Genomic DNA, 18,153 nt, shown 5'->3' on the forward strand with positions numbered 1-18,153 from the left:
ATGATAATTGACATGGTCTTGGAACAGATTTGCTTTATGAAATTAAACAACTACTAAGCAGTTCTTCATGACATACTGGTTGTAATCTGTTAATACTTTGTGTGAATATTCAATGTGCTAATGTTTGTGTATATATGATGATGATTAGGTGTTGTGAAATCTAACGTTCTGTTTTACCTTTTTTACTGAAATCTTAGTATTGAGGCACTAGGCATCAAATCAATATATGTCCTCCAAAGAAAAAAAAAATTGACTCATGATATTCAATATTCTTTATTGCTCAGGTCTCCCCCAAAACAGTAGGACTGAATCCCAATGCATCTGTGTTCCTGAGTACCAAACAATGTAGTCCAACAGACACAGCTCACTGGGAGGGTGGAGTTACAGCTAATGGTGAGTACTTTACTTACAGCATATTAAGTCTCTTAATTCAGGAAAAATATTAAAACAATGACCAAATCCCCATCCAGTGTTAATTGTAATGAGATTCAGTCGACAGAATTATTGTTCATTGAGTACTGTTACGGAGCCTGCGTTTCATTGGAATTACCTCATGTTTTAAGCATAGAATTGTAAATTACTGACTGGTCAGTAATGCTGTTAGGGCAACAGTAAAATTCTTTGTCCTGTTGTGTAAAGAAATAAATCAGTGTATGATGAGATGTTAAATAGGTTCACTGACATAAAACCATCAACTATTGCAAAACTAACGTGTCTTTTAGATGTTATGAACTATTAAATTCATAAATCAGCATTTTTTTCTGTAACGTGCTGGAGGAAAGATGATTTTAACAACATAGGAAATTGAATGTACATAAATGGTGATTCATTGTTCTTTGGCATGTTGCACTGATTATGTTCCGTGCACTGATGAAAAAGTGAAACAATATGATTATGAAATGGAAAATGTTACACATTCCGACATGTCATAAATTCTTTGTAATGTTTATTTCCAGGTTACCAGTATGCCAATGGAGACTTGAGCTCCCCAGAGCTGGGGGGAGGAGTGTATCAGAACCAGGAGACATCCTTCCAGAGCAGTGTCCTCACGGACGATGGGGATTCCTCCACTGGATTCCTCAACTCTGACAACAGTGTCCTATCAGGTGTGTTAAACATACATGGGGCCTCTAGATAACATCTAGCATTGTCTCACAGATAATTTATGGGTTGTTGTTATGCAACAAGTGTACTCAGGTTACCTTTCTTTGGGTGATATTGAGTGAGAAAGGTGAACTTTTTTTTAGAGGTAATGCATTAATGTTTCTCTGAGAATTGTGTAAAAAAAAATCTTGTTCATAAAAAAACCCCTCTTTTGTGAGATTTATGTTTGTATTCATTCATACGTTCCATTCAGTCAAACAATGCAGAAAAGTGAATTTTAATTTAATCCAGCATGATTTAGATTTTAATCCCATACCTAAATATTAGAACAGATTTGATGTATGTGTTTATTTTCCACTCTAATGAGTTTTGCTCTTTTTAATAGTGACAGAGGATGAAGGAATTATCCCTGATGGCAACTTGGATGAGGACAGTCTCCGACAGCTACTCAAAACCAAGCTGGAAAACTGTTTCTCCAGGTAGGGGGCTTTAAACACTGTGTGGAGCAATGTCCTGTTATGTGTCACCCTCCCCGTCGTAGATTACACACTGTTGACAGTATTGTGTGTTTGTAAACACTACAGTTGCCTTGTTGCCCATTGATAGTGACATGTATCTCACATCTTAGTTATAAGCCCCTAAGCTGGTCATTTGTCTGGACCAGTCTCATGTTCTCATTGGATCATTGTCAAGGAATCTTCTCCTGCAGAAAAACAGTTATCTAGCTGTTAAAAATTGATCACTATCTATCCGTGATGTGTTCTAATTCAATATAGTAGGTAATTTCCATTGGGCAGAGATTGTATAGTATTATTGATATTTTTTGTTTATTCTCTTAGTGGTTAAATTACTGTAAACCAACTTTTATTTGCAACGACATTATTTTGCGATATACTGAAGACACACTGGATCGAGCCAACTAATTTTTGCTAGAAAGCCTTATACAGGCCCATGCTGTTATTACAATTATAAGACAAGGGCTGGTTTGTGGGGAGAAATATTTTCGATGATGAGGCTCTTGCGAACCTTGCGAAATTTTCTTTGTGAATAAAAGTTCGTTTACAGTACACATATTCTTGTAACCATAGGACGACATTTTAATCTTGAATTCTTTAGCATAAATGTATTTCAGAAATATTAATGGCTATCTGATAGACTTCTAAGGCTTCAAAAGCAAAGCATCATTTTCTTTAATTCATTTATATAGTATCTCTCTGTCTGTTGTGTTTGTAGGGACAACCTGTCCAGTGACACGTACCTGCAGTCACAGATGGATTCGGATCAGTATCTTCCCATCACAACCATAGCTAACCTAGAGCAGATACAGGAACTCACCACAGACCTACAACTTGTTGTACAACTACTGCGGGGTAAGTCGCAACTTATGGATGCCAGTCATCACACTTTGTTTAACTTCTTCAACTTAGTCCCTGGATTAGCTTGAAAATATAGTTGTATTAAGACTGTGAGAGGAGATACAAAAGTGGAGATATTTATATTTACAGCTATATCAATGATTTTAGACTTTGTTTTTTTCTTTTCTAAAGTAATTATAACTTAAGACTCTATGTCCTTTACTTCAGAGGATAAAAAGCAATTTACAGTTTGTAATAAATACTAGTGTGATATCAAAATGTGTTGGGGATTTATCTATGAGGAATTTCATCAAAGAAAGGGAAGGTTTTTCTCTATTGGAGTCTTCTCATGTAGGATCAAAGACTAGTTTTTCATAGTTAATCTATAACGTGAAACATGGTAAAGATGTTACTCACCTTTGATAAATAATCCAATGAGTCGATATTTGAAACCTGTCTTGGATACTTAGATCTAACTGTTTGTGTCTTTTTATGTTTTTACACCTAACACTTGCTTTTCAATGAATCTTTATATCCACTAGAAGCTGGTATGTGTTAGCGTGTAAAATGTAAACTGATATACTGATCGAATCTCATTCACGAATATTGTTTAGGAGAGTGGGAATATGCGCACTGGAAAAAAAACCACAACTGATATTTATGAAATTATTTTTACACTTTGGCTCTAGTTAGGTACAATGTTTTAAGTGGAGACATTGCAATTTATTTGAAAATCCATGCAGAGAAGTATGAAGAAATACAATGTTATGCAAGGACTAGAAGATTTATTGCCGAGAACAACACTGTCCAGTTAAGATTATGATTAATGAGATTGTGGATAAAAAAAACTCCCTGTGTAGGCCTTCGAGGACATTGATGTCTTAGAGATTGGTGAAGTAGCTGTGTTTGGAGGCAATGATTAATAGGTATTAGGTTAGTTTCTGAAGCAAACAAAACTCCCCTGAAAGGAACAAAAGGCCAAAAAGCCTACTTTACATAGTGAGATTGCATGTAATATTACACTTGGTGGTAATCCAAGCGGAGTGTTTGTAAACTAATTGATAGATGTAGTCTTTTATGAATTAACCTTGTGGGATGATTTGGACAGTGTAGATAGTGTAGTGTAACTGATAGGAGCAGTGTTATCTGAAGTGTGGGGGAGGATAGATGTTAGAGCTTCAGTCGATATTGATGTTGTTACTATTACACTAATAATGGAACTCCCTCGAGGCTGGGGTTAAGTCATTTACAGGCTATTTTTAGAATCATGAACTGAAAACATCTAAATTTGGAGCAGGAAAATGGGGCATTGGACTGCAATTTTTCCTACTTTATAACAGATGAAAAGCTTTGATGTTCAATCACATAACAAAAATGTTTCGTTGTTTCTCAAGAACAAGGGTCAATACTTGCTGTTAGAGATATTGGCTCTGTCATTAATTGTTTATGTATACAAGTTCTAGCTGTTGAATGACTACACGATAAGATGTCACTGTTATATCAGTTTGTCCCCGTGGCTTATACCTGGTGGTATACTAGTATCTTTTAAGCAGGTGACCTTATTCTGATAAGGTGAGAAGTAAAATGGCAGCTTCACAATTTAGTTCATCTGTAGTTGTCAGTTTAAAGGACTCAGACAAGAGATGCATATATATAGCTTGACCTATGGTGAACATGAAAAGGGACTTTTAAGTCTGCTAACAAATATGGAAGATCCTGACTTTTATTGTCTATGGACTGAATAGGCAATAATGAGTAATCAGAAGCAATTATTGATCTCATAAGCCCTGTCTGGAAAGGCTTCCTGCATAAGTTGTCAAGAAATAGAAAATACCAGGAAATATTGCTGACTATTCATTAACTTTCACACAATTTCAAAGACTCCAAAAATCTGTATTTGTAATGTCTGAGGGAAGTCTACAATCATAATATTTTTTCTCGTTTGAAAAAGTTCATGATTAATTGTGCATTGAATTTTTGCTGTTTTCCTCTTTTTAGAATGCGCAAGTGTTCAAGTTGATGAAAAGGGGGAAAAAGTGCGTCCAAATTTAAACCGATGTATTGTGATTCTTCGGGAAATCCCAGAGGCTACACCAGTTGAGGTAAAAAAAAAAAAAAAAATAAAAAGAATCCTATTAAAATCTGGCCTCTTGCATTTTCAATACATATTTTTGTTCACTGACAGTTATAATTTGCTAACTGATGTTACTCTTAACATTATGTTTTACAGGATGTGCAAGCATTATTTGCTGGTGAAAACTGTCCCAAGTTTGTAAGTTGTGAGTTTGCTCACAATAACAACTGGTATGTGACATTCGACTCCGACACTGATGCTCAAAGGGCCTACCAGTATCTGAGGGAAGAGGTTCAAAACTTTCAAGGAAAACCTATTATGGTGAGAGGCATATTCCTTTCTTAAATATCTTTTATTCTATTTCATTGGTGATAAAAGTTGTGAGAGGCAGATTTATCTTTTAAATATCTGTCTTCCTGTTATTCTAATTCTCAAGTGATACAAATTGAATTCTAGCCTTTTTCCCTATCGGAAACATTTGTCTTAAAAACCGATTTAGATAAATTATGCAATTGAATATGAAATTTGCTCTGTTGTGATCACAGAGTTTAATGCACGGATAGAAAATCTAGGAGCAAAAGATGTGAAATGGTGAAATACCAGAATAACAGAACAAATTATAATTCTGATCCTATTTGACAACCATTCATTATGTGTATAAGTCTTGAACTGTTGTTGGGAAGACATTTATCTCCAGTAAGAATTTCAACTGATTTGAATTGGTGACTTGGCCATGCAGTTCTGTCTTCCTGAAGTATGCATTTTATGTCGTGCATGTTAAGACAGACAACTACCTGACACTTAAGTTGTCCATGTGATCTTAATTGTTTTTATGCGGCCAAGACTAGAGGTCGTCTAACTTGTTGGCTCATGGTTAATGGGGAAATGAATCTATTTATGAACATCAAAGGTATTTATTACCAAAAAGACGTATAGAGATTGAATGGCCACAATCTGTTTTCTCAGAATCGATTGGAATGCTCTTTTAAAGGGCAACAGCAAATGATTCTTCATGTTCAGTAAATTCCATTGGTTATGTAGTTGCTGTTTTCAGTAAACACTTAAAAAACTTACCTAACTGTGGATTTCAAAATAACAATAAAAGTTGTTCTCTGTATTGAATGTGCAAGAATGCAAGAAATTGCAAATCAAATGACCATTCATAGAAATAGATCAGTATTGATTGTGTTTCTATTTGTAGACATCATTAAGATTGAGAAACAACATGGCATTCAGAATCTTATTGCGGTTTATATATTAAACAGAATCAGTATTATTTTGTTTTGTTCAATGATCCAATGAAGTGTTAAGTCCGACTAACAATCAATTCAACAAAATATTTGATACATATGTATCAAGTTTGTGGAAGTAATATTTAAAGAAAAACATGTTGAAGTGTGTAGAGGCATTTAATAATGATGGTAAATACCGCTAAAAATTTGGGGACAGGTAAAGGATTTAGGTTGTACTGCTGTTTTATTTTACTTTTATATCTTGCAGTAGTTAAATTTTTCACTTTCATCTCTTTACAGGCAAGAATTAAAGCCAAGCCATTGATAAGGATGACCTACAGTAATGGGTACAAGAGCAGGTATCATCAGCAGTTACAGCAGCAGCAGCAGCAACAACAGCAGGCCCAGGTATGTAACAGTCCAACCAGAGGGGTATAATGTCTCAGTGTGTTTCTGGAAGGGGGGATGGAAAGCATGCATTTATTGATCAATGCAGACTTTATATCACATTTTATTGTACTCTGTTTGGGGAGATATGAGTAGAGCTGTTGAGGGGTACACACCATACTGACTCCCGCATATAATGTATGCGCAATGATTTATTATGTACAGAATGGAATATATATGATAAACATGTAAAGTTTATTTCTTATTTAATTTAAATGCCCCCAGTTAAGAAATATGGCTTCATAAATTTACAATTAATCACCATTTTGGGATGGAGTGCATGCATAAACCTCATAATTTCATAAAATGTTGAAGTTTATTTGTACTTTTCTTAAAGTCAAATGTAAAAATGTACATTTTGAAATGAAGGTATGATATTCTAAATGAATAAAAAAAAAATGGAATGTTTGAATATTTTATGCTTATTTCATTGATTAAACAAATTGTCTCATTAATCTTCTCTCAATTTCAATAATACCTGAATTATATTGATGAAAAACAAAGACAAGTCATACATCAGTTGTACATTGGTGGAATTTCCATTTAATATAGTCATAAACACCTTATTAAAGCCTAGATTAGTAAACTGATGGGAGAAATTATTGAACGTTGTGAAAAGAGGCATGCCTATCAATAGACAGGACAGATTGTATCAGGAAGTGTCTATTGGGACACAAATAGTAGTGGTCTGGGTTATAAAGTGTGGACTGCTGTAGTTTCCCTTCTTTCTAATGTGTTACCTGTTTGTTATACAAATGTTGAATTTGTTCTGTAGGTGAGTGCCCAGGCCATGCAGCAGGTTGTACAGCCCACAAGCCCGTCTGAGTCGCAGGCTACTGTGCCTACCATAACCAGTCAGGCCTACACCAGCCAAACCGCCTCTGTCCCCATTGTACCTCAATACATCAATGGCCACCATGTAAGCCAATCTCTTCTGTTGCTTCTTAGTATGTAAAACATCTTTTGCAGATGGATTAGGAATTTAAAATTAATGATTTTCAGGTGGTTGAAATTGAAAAGATAGATAAAAATGCAATGTTTTAGTCTTCTATGAAACATCTTCCATGATTTCAGATAAAAATTTGTGTTAAATGGTATAACTTAAACAGCATTGAAAAAAAATATATTTAAAATTCAAATTAACAGTCATTAAGACAACAATGATGTAAAAGTGTGCCAGTAATATGAAATGTAACTGTCAACTGGAAGATTAAACCACTTGTAATAAAGCTTCAAAAATTGTGCAAATATGACAGGAAACATATTTTCTCACTTTATCTAAAATGTTGTCAGGTATTGTGTGAGCAAAATCAATTTATTGATCAATTATTTAAATTTTTTATCATCAAATTTTTTGTTGTTTTTATTATTGCAGTTCAGAAATTTTCTCATTTTTTTAAAGCACAAAGAACAGTCAAATTCATAACATGATTAATTTTTAAAATGTTGAAAAAGATACAGTAATAAATAAAGCATCTCTGTTGTGATGACTTGGAAAACGATTTTAACACATCATGTTTGTGACCCTCTTGAGAATATTGTTGAAATTTTTATGCAGATGAATCATAGTAAATGTGCAATTATTCTCTAATGAAAATCTGCATTGACACTGAAACTAGCAGTAAATGGGCAAGATTAGTCATTTCTCAAATTGCGCATTACATATCATGATGATTTGTATAATACATTGTATTCATTTTTGTCTTTTTCAGCTTCCATTCTTTGCTCCAAATCCACTCCTTTCTCAATGGCAAACTAGTCCAACTCTGCTGGACCCCAGCATGGTAATTATTCACCTACTGAAACCCTGAGCCTCTGTGTATCTGTCTCTGTTCCGATCAGTGCAGTGTTGTACAGGCTAGCTTTGTATGGCTCGCAAACTGTACACCCTGGGAAAACTGGTGAACATTTTCCTTGTCTCCAATGTGAATGTGGTATTTGGTGTGTTTATTTTGTTTTGTTAAGCCCACTGTGAAGATACATGTATGTGTTCTTAGGCCAAAATAAATTAATAGTGTGTTTCCTATTCCAGCTTGAAAAAAAATAGGGTAGGTAGGTAGGGAAAACATTTTATTTTATTTAAACATTTTATTTTTGTTTTTCACTTCAACAACAATAAACAAGTTGGGAAAGATGAGTTTATTTTTTTCTGCCAAAAGGGCAGCTTACAACTGGCAATTTTCCCAGAGTATAGCAGTCATTGCACAGAGGAACAACAATGTGCTTGGCAAGCACGATGCCATTTTCCACAAGAAATCGCTGTCAAAATAAATCTTTAAATTGGTGTAGAATATGTGTTTTCTCAAACACGGAAGTGACTAAGATTAGAATTTCTAAAAGTAAAACCGGAATAGTTGATATCCGGATTAATATATCGACGATAAAATGTTTAGGGTCGGGGCATATTTTTAGGGTCGGTCGGGGAACCGGAAACACACAATTAATTTATCTACGCCTTATTGATTTTATGCATAGAATATGAAAGCTAAGAGTACAATCTTGAATGCCTTGTAAAAGTTTTTGCTTAATTCCCATTGGGTGCATGTGTACAACCAAAGGGGTTAAATATTTCATATCTTTGGTGATTTGCTTTATTCTGCTTTCTATCTATGCTTATGTGATGTATGTTGAACTATGTGTTACTACATTCCCACAGAATGAATCTCTACTGCAGGTGCTGGCTATGAATGGTTATCAGCCAACCTCCATAAAGCTGAACACCACTGCACCCAGGCACCAGTACAGCAACATCAACAGAAACAGGTAATGTAGACAGAACAGCAACGCAAATAGAAACAGTACAGCAACCTGTATACAAACCAAGTGTAGAATGTACAGCATTGTATATAAATAGAAATAGGCTACCTGAACAGTACAGCATGTATAAAACAGGAAGTGTAGAGAGGGAAATGAATAGAAATATGTCATGTCAGTACAGAAACATGAGATGAATAAATATAGGTAATGTAGTCAGTACAGAAACATGAATAAAAACAAGTACCGTATTTTGCCATATATTTTACACACCATTTTCTGTACCATCTCTGGAAAAGAGTTGTATTATACATCAGAGTATGTTTTAAACACCTCTTTCTCTCAGATAAAGCACAGGTTATCAATCATACTTCAGTATTGTCCAGAGACAGTCTATATATAGATGCACTTCATTTACAAAAATATTTGAACCTAAGAAAAGATTTCCTAGAGTATATAATTGCAGAAAAAGTTGTGCTTATAATCTGTTGATAGATAAATGATTGTAAAATTGTTATTCAAATTGAGAGCTGTTTATTTATTTGCCATTGAACAACATATTTACTAACCCCTTGTAAACCACCATCGGATATGTTATTTATAGATGTGTGCATAATCTGTGCCTACGTTGACACATGCTTTTTGTTCTCAATAGTAATTAACCCAGGGTCATAACCAAGACTGAAATCAGTTTAATACAGTTAAATACAATCAATTTACCATTGTAGATTAAACAAATCACTGAAGATTTATTTTACATGAATATTTTTAACTATTGTGCATTCCTGTTGAAGCCATTGTCGAAAAAAGTGCTTGGAACTAATATCTCTGACATCCCACTGGGGCAAAGGGCTTGCATACCCCTGTTTTCTATTATCGGTAACCCTTTTGAGCATTTCAAAGATTAACTCGTTGTATTGTGTCAAGATTTGAAAAAAAAATCTGCATCAGAAAATTATTACCATTATGTTCGAAGTCAAGATTACAACTTGATTAATAGTTTTACTGTGATAATGCAACAAAACTTTTTTCCATCCCTAATTCTCAGGTCCCAAAAAAGGGTAGCCATATTGTACACTTGAGAATAATATTTAGCAAAAAACGGTAATGTAGACAGTACAACATGAATAGAAATTATGTAGATATTACAGCAGCCTGTGATCATTTTATACCATTATAAAAAAAATTTGAGTTATTTTATCAAAACTCAAATCCTGTGTACATGGTGTGTGGATGGTTGTATCATAAAGCAGAGAAATAATCTTAACAATTCCATGTATACTGTGGATATAATTGCATTTTTAAACCAAGGATATATGCATCCAATTTTAAGTAAATAAGTATATATTTGTATTATAGGGCACAGAAAACCTATAAAAAATGCATTACGATGTATCATAGAACAGAATTAAATGAAAGTAAATGAACATGAAAGTAAATAAGAAAAAAAGTTTTGTTAGTGAAATGGATACACAACTAGCCAGAAACAGAAATTTCTGAGCTTTCATCATTAAACAGAAGTAGTTGACTATACTTTTGTTGAATTTGTATGTCAAGAAAAAAAAATAACTGGGAATTTATACATGATAAGATTCTATTGAAATTTTCTTTTTCAATGAAATGAAGGAATTTTATCAATATGTATGACAACAGGCAAGGGAATTAATCCATCGGAATTGAAACAGAAAGTAAAGACTGCAGAAATTTCAACATACAAATTAAATTAGAGAATGGAAAGGGAAGCAGACTTTGTTTTATCCTTCACATATTCAATTGTGGTTTAATAGTGTCTGAGTGATGCAAAATAAAAATTTATTTCCAAGGTCCATTCATAAATGTGTCGGCTTCCTAGATTAATGCTGTATGAATTATCTTTGATTTCAAATTAGTTTCACAGCAGTTTTATGTTACATTTCCTGATGGATGAGAATCTTTTCTCCTTTAGAAACAATGGTCGACCAAATCGTTTAAATAACCAGGAGAGGTCTGACAACCGGATGAATTACGACAGGAATAACTCGGCCAATCACAATCGAACTAGTCCAAGGCACCACGACAACTCGCAGATGTCTCCTACTCCCTATGCGAGCCGGAACCGTGGAGAGAACAATAACCACTCTCATGGCTCAAGTGCACCACCGCAGGGGCACAACAACTTAGACACCAATAATTCCAGTATCTCTAGTCGACAATCAGATGGACTTCCGCCTGCTCAAAGGTGGGTCAATTTCCCCTGTCACTAATCAGGTTACAAAACCAGTGTTATGAAAAGGATGCTGATTTTGTATGGTATTTCTAACATCATAAAATATCGGATCTTAGTAACAATATATATATAAAGAATTAGAATTTGAATCTGTGTAATTATCTATTGATGCTAAAGTATTCCATGATGATGACTATTTTTAGGGGTTACAGAAGTAGACGTAGAAGAGAGGAAGATGGAGGTCCAAGGGTAAGAAATAACTTTAGACAGTCTCATTTGTTATAATTATATGCACTTACTGTCAGTAAAAGAAATGTGGATCTTACAGATGTGAAATATATACGTTTGGGTTTGTTTTTTGTTTGCAGAGACAGCTGTCCTCTAAAGAGAAGCCAGCAGCCGAGACTCAGTTTGATCTAGAAATAAACTCATTCCCTCCACTACCACCTGGCCCTGTGCCAGCAGTATGTATCCATCTAGTTCATTTGCCCATAGAATTTATGTTCACTGGTAGATATATTGTCTACATTGTAATGATTACATTTATCAGCACTGTAAATATATCAAATCATATTGTAAACTCAAAATATATCACATCATATGGTAAACTGTAGACATATTGTTAATTATACAAACCTATGGTAAAACAGTATTCATAAGTATTCTTTTATCTGATACATGTATAAAGATGATATGTAAGTTATCCAGCTTACAGGTGATAATCAATGTGAATACTTCCTACTCCACTTTTTAGTGTATATTACTGTTTCTTGGAAAATTTCACATTTACAGTATGATAGATAGTAAAAACATAACAATAAAACATTCACATTTACAGTATGATACATAGTAAAAACATAACAATGAAACATTCATTTGGTAGGTTTTAAAATGTTGCATAAAAGAAACAAACTAATTTTTTCTTTCAGAATTCCTCATCTTCTAATAATGAAGTATTCGAAAGCAAATTATCAGATGTTGTGAAAGGTACTGCAAAGCCTATAGTGCGAGAAAACATAGTAAAACCACAAGTATCACAACCTGTTCAACAAAGTAGCCAATCACAACACCCGGAGCCTGTGGGAGTTCCTGCAAATCCCAGGCCCCCCACTCCCCCCTCACAACCACCAAAAGACAATTCTAGCAATAATTGTAATAATAGTGCATTAAATGGGGCAAGTGCTGGACCTACCCCAACAGCTGTGACTGCCTCCAGTAGTTCCTGTGGGGGCGGTAGTGCCCCGCCCACAAGGATACCTTCACCTCCTGCTGTCTCTCCTCCAAAGTAAGGATTATTTTCGTGTTTGTTTTATCAACATTGTCAAATAAAGCTTGTTATTTATTCATTGCCTATTGATATTAATGGGTCCTTTTGATGACAGATGAAATTTTGATTTAACCTATTTAGATATTTTTCCTGTTGGGGGATGTAGAATTTTGTGAATTTACATGATAAGATATACCTTTAAAGGCCATGAATTTGGATTGAGCAATGTAAGCAATAATGAAAAAAAAAATATAGACAATTTAAATGATGATGTGTGTATCGAACTAAAAAATCAAATATGCATGTTATTTTATATACATGTACATGTATCTGTATGTATGACAAATTTCTTTAGACCACAAAAAGCTAGCAGTTTACAAGAAGCAGTTGTTAACCATGTGGATGGACATGCGACATCTGTTTCCAAACCAGCTCCTTTGAACCAGGTCAAAGCAGTAAGTAAATATTCAAATTATATAGGTAAATCCTAGAACTTTCTACAATTAATGTATAAGTATTGTTTTGATAGACATAATGTACATGTTAATCATCAATTTTATGTCAACCATGATAGAGGTAATAAAAATATGTCTTTATTTTTCAGCAGGTATCTGTCGATAAAAATTCACCCGTCAAACTTTCCTATGCTCAAATGGTGCAACGTGGTCGTGATAGTGATTCCGCCGCTGAATCGAAAAATAACTCGGACTCTGATTCAGAAAGTGTGCAACAGAACACATTGAAGGAACAGTCACAGGCCAAGACATCCACTGCCAAGAAAGACCAATCAGGCCCACAAAAAGACTCTGAGCTCCCCAAAGAGCAGCGCCATTTCAGCGGTCGTCGTGCCAAGGAAAACCGTGAAAGAAGAGATAGGCGTAGGAGTGAACGTGAAACTTCTCGATCATCTACAAAGTGACAGGCTCAAAGACAGAGCACTAGTTAAGGATGGATAGGAATGTTATCTTAGAAAAGGTCTACTGGATATTGCCAAAGTTAGACTCTCCAGAGGGAATTCTGGAGATACACTAGTGAGAGAAAGATGCACATATTTCGTCACAGTTTGAATTTTAATATTACTAGTCTAAAGTCTGCAATCCAGTATAAAAACTCTTCACTCTTTCTCTCATTTTTCTTCTTCTCTGTACCTTTTTCTTTCTATGGTTTTACGATGAAAGAGAGTTGTTATTATTTTTTTAATGAATAATTTTCAGTAACAACAGGTTATTGTTTATGGTACAATCTTTGAATATTTTTATTTTAAAGATATCCATCATTGCTTGCTTGAAAAATATTGTTTACCTCAGAAAAAAAAACCAGTTGTGCTCATATATGAAAAAAAAATTCATATCATATAACAAGATTTACTCAGTGCTGCTAGAGAGTAAAGGAGGGTGACTGGTGGCATGTGTAGCTTATTATTAATTTTCTTCGGAATTTTTTTTTAGCATTCAAACACATGAGAAAGTGTGCTAGTGGGTGGTTACCCATTCAGACTAGAAAAGGTTTGCTGTGTGCATTCTTGGGAAGTTTCCTTCAAGGCAATATTTGCTATTGATTGTTACGGCAAAGAGTGTTGACCGGCATGTCACTCATCTTGTCTTTTGGTGTTGGATTATTTTATTCCTGCAAGATGTTATTTTCTTTTTTTTATGACTATTATTATTAAAATTTCTATAAATTCCTGAGGTGAAAACCTCCATAAATATATCTTAAGACTGGTGCCCATGATTCAGTTAATCAGCTGAGAATTTTGCCTAATTATGTTGCCACATTGTTGATAATGCATATTGCTTGTGATCTCCCAAATCAGTTCATGTTGGCGTTAGTAACCAGTAGAGGAATTGCCGGTATGGGATGATTTCACAGGAACATGGGATGTACATATCCTAATATTAAGGGCAGGGTATTGTAAAATATTGTTGCAAGAAATTATTACAGAATCATTAAATCTATATATTTTGAATTCTTGTAAGTAGATAGTTGTATATGTTGAGGTGAGTTAGTTGTATTTGACAGTTTTGTCGTTCTGTATATGATGCAATTTTTCATTACCCAGTAGGTGTATATGTGTGGAAAGTTTCTTGTTGCTAACAGTTGTGGGTTGTTGTATATAGAACTGGACGGAGGGCATACGGAATTTCTCTTCATTTCTCCTTTTCACCCTTTACTAGGGATCTTTTTTTTCAATTTTCATTTTAAAAATGAGTCATTATTAATGTGGTGTGTATTGTTCACCAATGCTGTAGCATTTTGTATGATTTTTTGTTCTGTAGATTTGTGGACTGAGAACTGATCTACCAGAGACTAAATGTTATTACTATGAACTTTATTCAGGATAAGATTAACAGGTGCCCTCTGTGAATTATGTACAGTTTTTGGCTATGTTTTGTCTGCTTGAAGCTTGAAATGTGAAATTGAATGTCTCTTTTTGTTTGTTATTTCTTCTCTTCATTTATTGGTGAGTGTACACATGTTCATTGAAAGTGTGATTTAATTTTTGTTTTAATTTCATCATGTTTACATGTTACAATGTAGGAATATTGATGGATTTTATGCTGTACAAATGATACTGGATCTAAAGAAAAAAGCCTTGAACAAACATGTTCTAGTGACTTCAAGATCAGGTAGCCAGTGTTGTGTTTGTTATATGTAGAGATAGAAAAAACCAAGAAAGAGATGGAGAGAGGTTTCTCTGTTTAACAAAATCTTCAAATCCTTTTTGTACACATGAAATCCATGACTGTAGATGGTATTGGTAACATGATGAAGCTAGAACTAATGTTGGGAGCCTGTTAACATATTTACGAGTGTTTGAATGTTGATGTATTATATAAATATATGTATGTGTGTGTGTAGTCTATGAATGAATGTCCATTGAAGTCATTTGTTAAATTTACTTACACTTGTATTTTAAGGCTGCACCTGTTACATTCTTTTAATGTCAGTGCTTTAATGTTTCTCTGCTATCCATTTCTTAGTCAAGGCAAGGTATTACATGAATATTTCATTGAGCTTGTACCCAAACAAGTGGTCATTTAGAACAGCATGCTATTTATATCAAAACCTTTTATTTTGTCAGGAATTTAAGTATTTACTATTTTAACCACAAAGAAGGCAGGAAATCACTCTTATATATGTAGGTGAATCTTTTGGGGACAAGATAATTTTCCCATGGTTTGCATTGTCTGTAGATGATGAGAATTCTGTTGAGATGGTAAGAACTTCCTATAGGAATTGTGTGATATGGCAAAGAATCCTTCTTCAGTGGAATCCCTTGTACAAATTCCCATTGTACATATCCCTCCAGAATTGTGATTAGAATAATGGGATATTCATGGAATAAAATGTTGGAACCCAAAGGTTAATATAATGGTATAGTGGTGCTGGCCATTTCATGTTTATAGTGCCATTTTTGTTTGGTTTGACATCCTCTGAAAGTACTTGGCATCTACACCCCCATGTTGTGTTCACAGAAATCCCCATATGTAAACCGATGTCAGTGATAAATATCTTGTTTACCTGCTACAATACTGAAAAGAGGTGTCTATTAGGGCATTGAGATTTTGTGATCTTATTCCTAGACATTTGCAAACACAATTAGACTGCTGTCAAAACTGGATGGAAAAGGATAGGGGACAATTAAGGTTGTGAATACCGGTAGTTGTATCTAATGCTTTAACAGTCAGGTGTATTGTGAATTGTTATACATCATATCCAGCATTATTCAGTGTTACCCCTTTATGTTTTCATGCTGAAAAAAAGAGTGCCACGTCACGTGAGTGCAATGAGTACTATCATCAACCAATAGTGATTTCCACTCATTCTAACTGAAATGGTGCCTAATTATGAAGTTCTCAGTGTTTGCTTTCTAGTATTGTGCAGCCTGATAGATCCATGTAGATGACTAGCGAAACTGGAATTATGCAGTATTGTACATATACATGAATGTAAATGGGGTGAAAGTGAATTTTTTCCTCCTGTTTGATTTTTTTAATTTAATCATTGACATTGGTAAACAGTCATTTATTTACCCCCCAAACATTTGTAGTTCTCATTTCATTTGATACCTTATTGAAGTAACAAAATTCCGAATTATTTGGTTTGTAATACAGAAATCTACACTAGTATTTGGACGGTCTCAAGTACAGCCGTATTTGTACCTCTAAGCAAGTCTTTCCTCAGTTACATTCACCAGACTTCTCACAGATGTGTGCTTCCAAAGATCCTTTTGTTGGATGTTAAAATCAAATGCTGCAAAACATGTTGGATTCAAACCAGTAAACATTACATTTACAAGAAATCTGTACAGTTTGGGTGCATATATTATGCAATTATGGATATATATATTATTGTTATTTATTATTAACCATTATCAGGATTTGAATGTCATAATTTTTATCATTTCATGATTCTTTTGCTAGATTTTCAACAGCTTATTTTTGCCCACATACATGTAATTGTCAGAAATGTGGATTTTCCTTCTAATCAAGTGATTTGGTCCATGTATATATTTTTTTTTTGTCAGCCAATAGGTGTAAGATCATGTTAGATTGTCATGTATTCAGAAAAATATCCTTCTTTCCAATTTTTGTTTGTTTGATCATTTCTGTGCATGTATTCAGCGAGTTGAAGCATGTTTCAGTTTGTATGTATGATCTCATTGGATAGATAAAATACAAAATTGTTTGTTAAGTATTTATTTTTGCATTTAATATGCTTTTGGACTGCAATTTGTTTCAGTATGTGTGTCACAATTAACTGAATTTGTCTTCTATAGTAATTTGTAAGAAAAAAAAGTCACAGCTACAGTATTGTTTTTTTTTTTTTGGCCTAACAAAACCATGTATAGAATGTTTGTTTTTACAAAACCATGGAGACTAAAGCAGGAATAAATCTGCTATTGCTGGAAATAAATTTAGTAAACTGTTCAAATTACTACATGTAAATGCCAATTATTTTGTGAATTTCAACTTGAAAATGAAAGTTAAAATGAAATAAACAAGCATCCTCATCAGAATTTGTTTTCATTTTTCATGGAAGTCATAGGAACTGAGTTTCCCAAATTGAACAAAGGGGAAAGTACAGAAGCACTGAGGTAACCAGGATTGTACAGACTGTATGATGAACAGCTGTCATAATTGCGTATTAAAATATTGATCTTTTATTTGATAGCTACATTTTGTTCAGGTAATTATATTCTGTTTCCAGTTAGAAGGAAAATTTTTTTGATTATTATTAAATCTGATTGAATTATCAATATTGTGAGAGAGTGAAGAGGTCTGCATTCTGTATTAGCTAAAATCGGTACATGTATTCTCAGTCATTGAATCATTTCGCAAATGCATACAGGTGTCATACCAGAATACTTGCAATTAAGTAGCGTAAGGATTCTTACGAGGGCTGGATGGGCAAGGCCATTTCTAGACTATATATAATTATATACCTATATATATATATTAAATCATCCAGCCTCCCTAAGGTGGCTCACTACACCTTTCTCAAATCAACGCAAAATTACTTAATATTATGGTAGATGACAGGAAGCATTATAAGTAACTACATGCAAGTCAAAACGGAGAAAAATTAGACAATTTTGGATAAAGTACAATATTCTATATGATTTTCAAATATTAACTTTAATAAATAATAACGAAAACCCCAGGCAGATTCGAACTCATTATCTGCGGTTCACAAACCCAATACCGGTACTT

The 18,153-nt window shown here is 34.0% G+C and overlaps 1 protein-coding gene across 5 annotated transcripts in view; it reads left to right on the top strand.

The window, feature by feature from the left end:
* Window positions 1-17,459, top strand: part of LOC105325596 (la-related protein 4) — a 30,024-nt gene extending 12,565 nt beyond the window's left edge. For 2 of the 5 annotated variants that reach the window (XM_011425232.4, XM_011425257.4), the window contains 16 exons: window positions 285-393; window positions 957-1,106; window positions 1,490-1,583; window positions 2,338-2,474; window positions 4,458-4,561; window positions 4,690-4,854; window positions 6,066-6,173; window positions 6,988-7,131; window positions 7,925-7,996; window positions 8,869-8,975; window positions 10,912-11,184; window positions 11,376-11,421; window positions 11,541-11,636; window positions 12,102-12,457; window positions 12,795-12,894; window positions 13,044-17,459. In XM_011425232.4, the coding sequence (XP_011423534.3) occupies window positions 285-393; window positions 957-1,106; window positions 1,490-1,583; window positions 2,338-2,474; window positions 4,458-4,561; window positions 4,690-4,854; window positions 6,066-6,173; window positions 6,988-7,131; window positions 7,925-7,996; window positions 8,869-8,975; window positions 10,912-11,184; window positions 11,376-11,421; window positions 11,541-11,636; window positions 12,102-12,457; window positions 12,795-12,894; window positions 13,044-13,358 (2,376 nt within the window). In that variant the 3' untranslated portion in view covers window positions 13,359-17,459. The remainder of the gene's footprint in view (window positions 1-284; window positions 394-956; window positions 1,107-1,489; window positions 1,584-2,337; window positions 2,475-4,457; window positions 4,562-4,689; window positions 4,855-6,065; window positions 6,174-6,987; window positions 7,132-7,924; window positions 7,997-8,868; window positions 8,976-10,911; window positions 11,185-11,375; window positions 11,422-11,540; window positions 11,637-12,101; window positions 12,458-12,794; window positions 12,895-13,043) is intronic. The other 3 variants (XM_034446741.2, XM_066075387.1, XM_034446740.2) reach the window with 2 other exon arrangements.
* The last annotated feature ends 694 nt before the right edge of the window (window positions 17,460-18,153 follow it).

The sequence above is a fragment of the Magallana gigas genome, chromosome 2 (assembly GCF_963853765.1).
Source record: "Magallana gigas chromosome 2, xbMagGiga1.1, whole genome shotgun sequence".
Classification (NCBI taxonomy): Eukaryota; Metazoa; Mollusca; class Bivalvia; order Ostreida; family Ostreidae; genus Magallana; species Magallana gigas.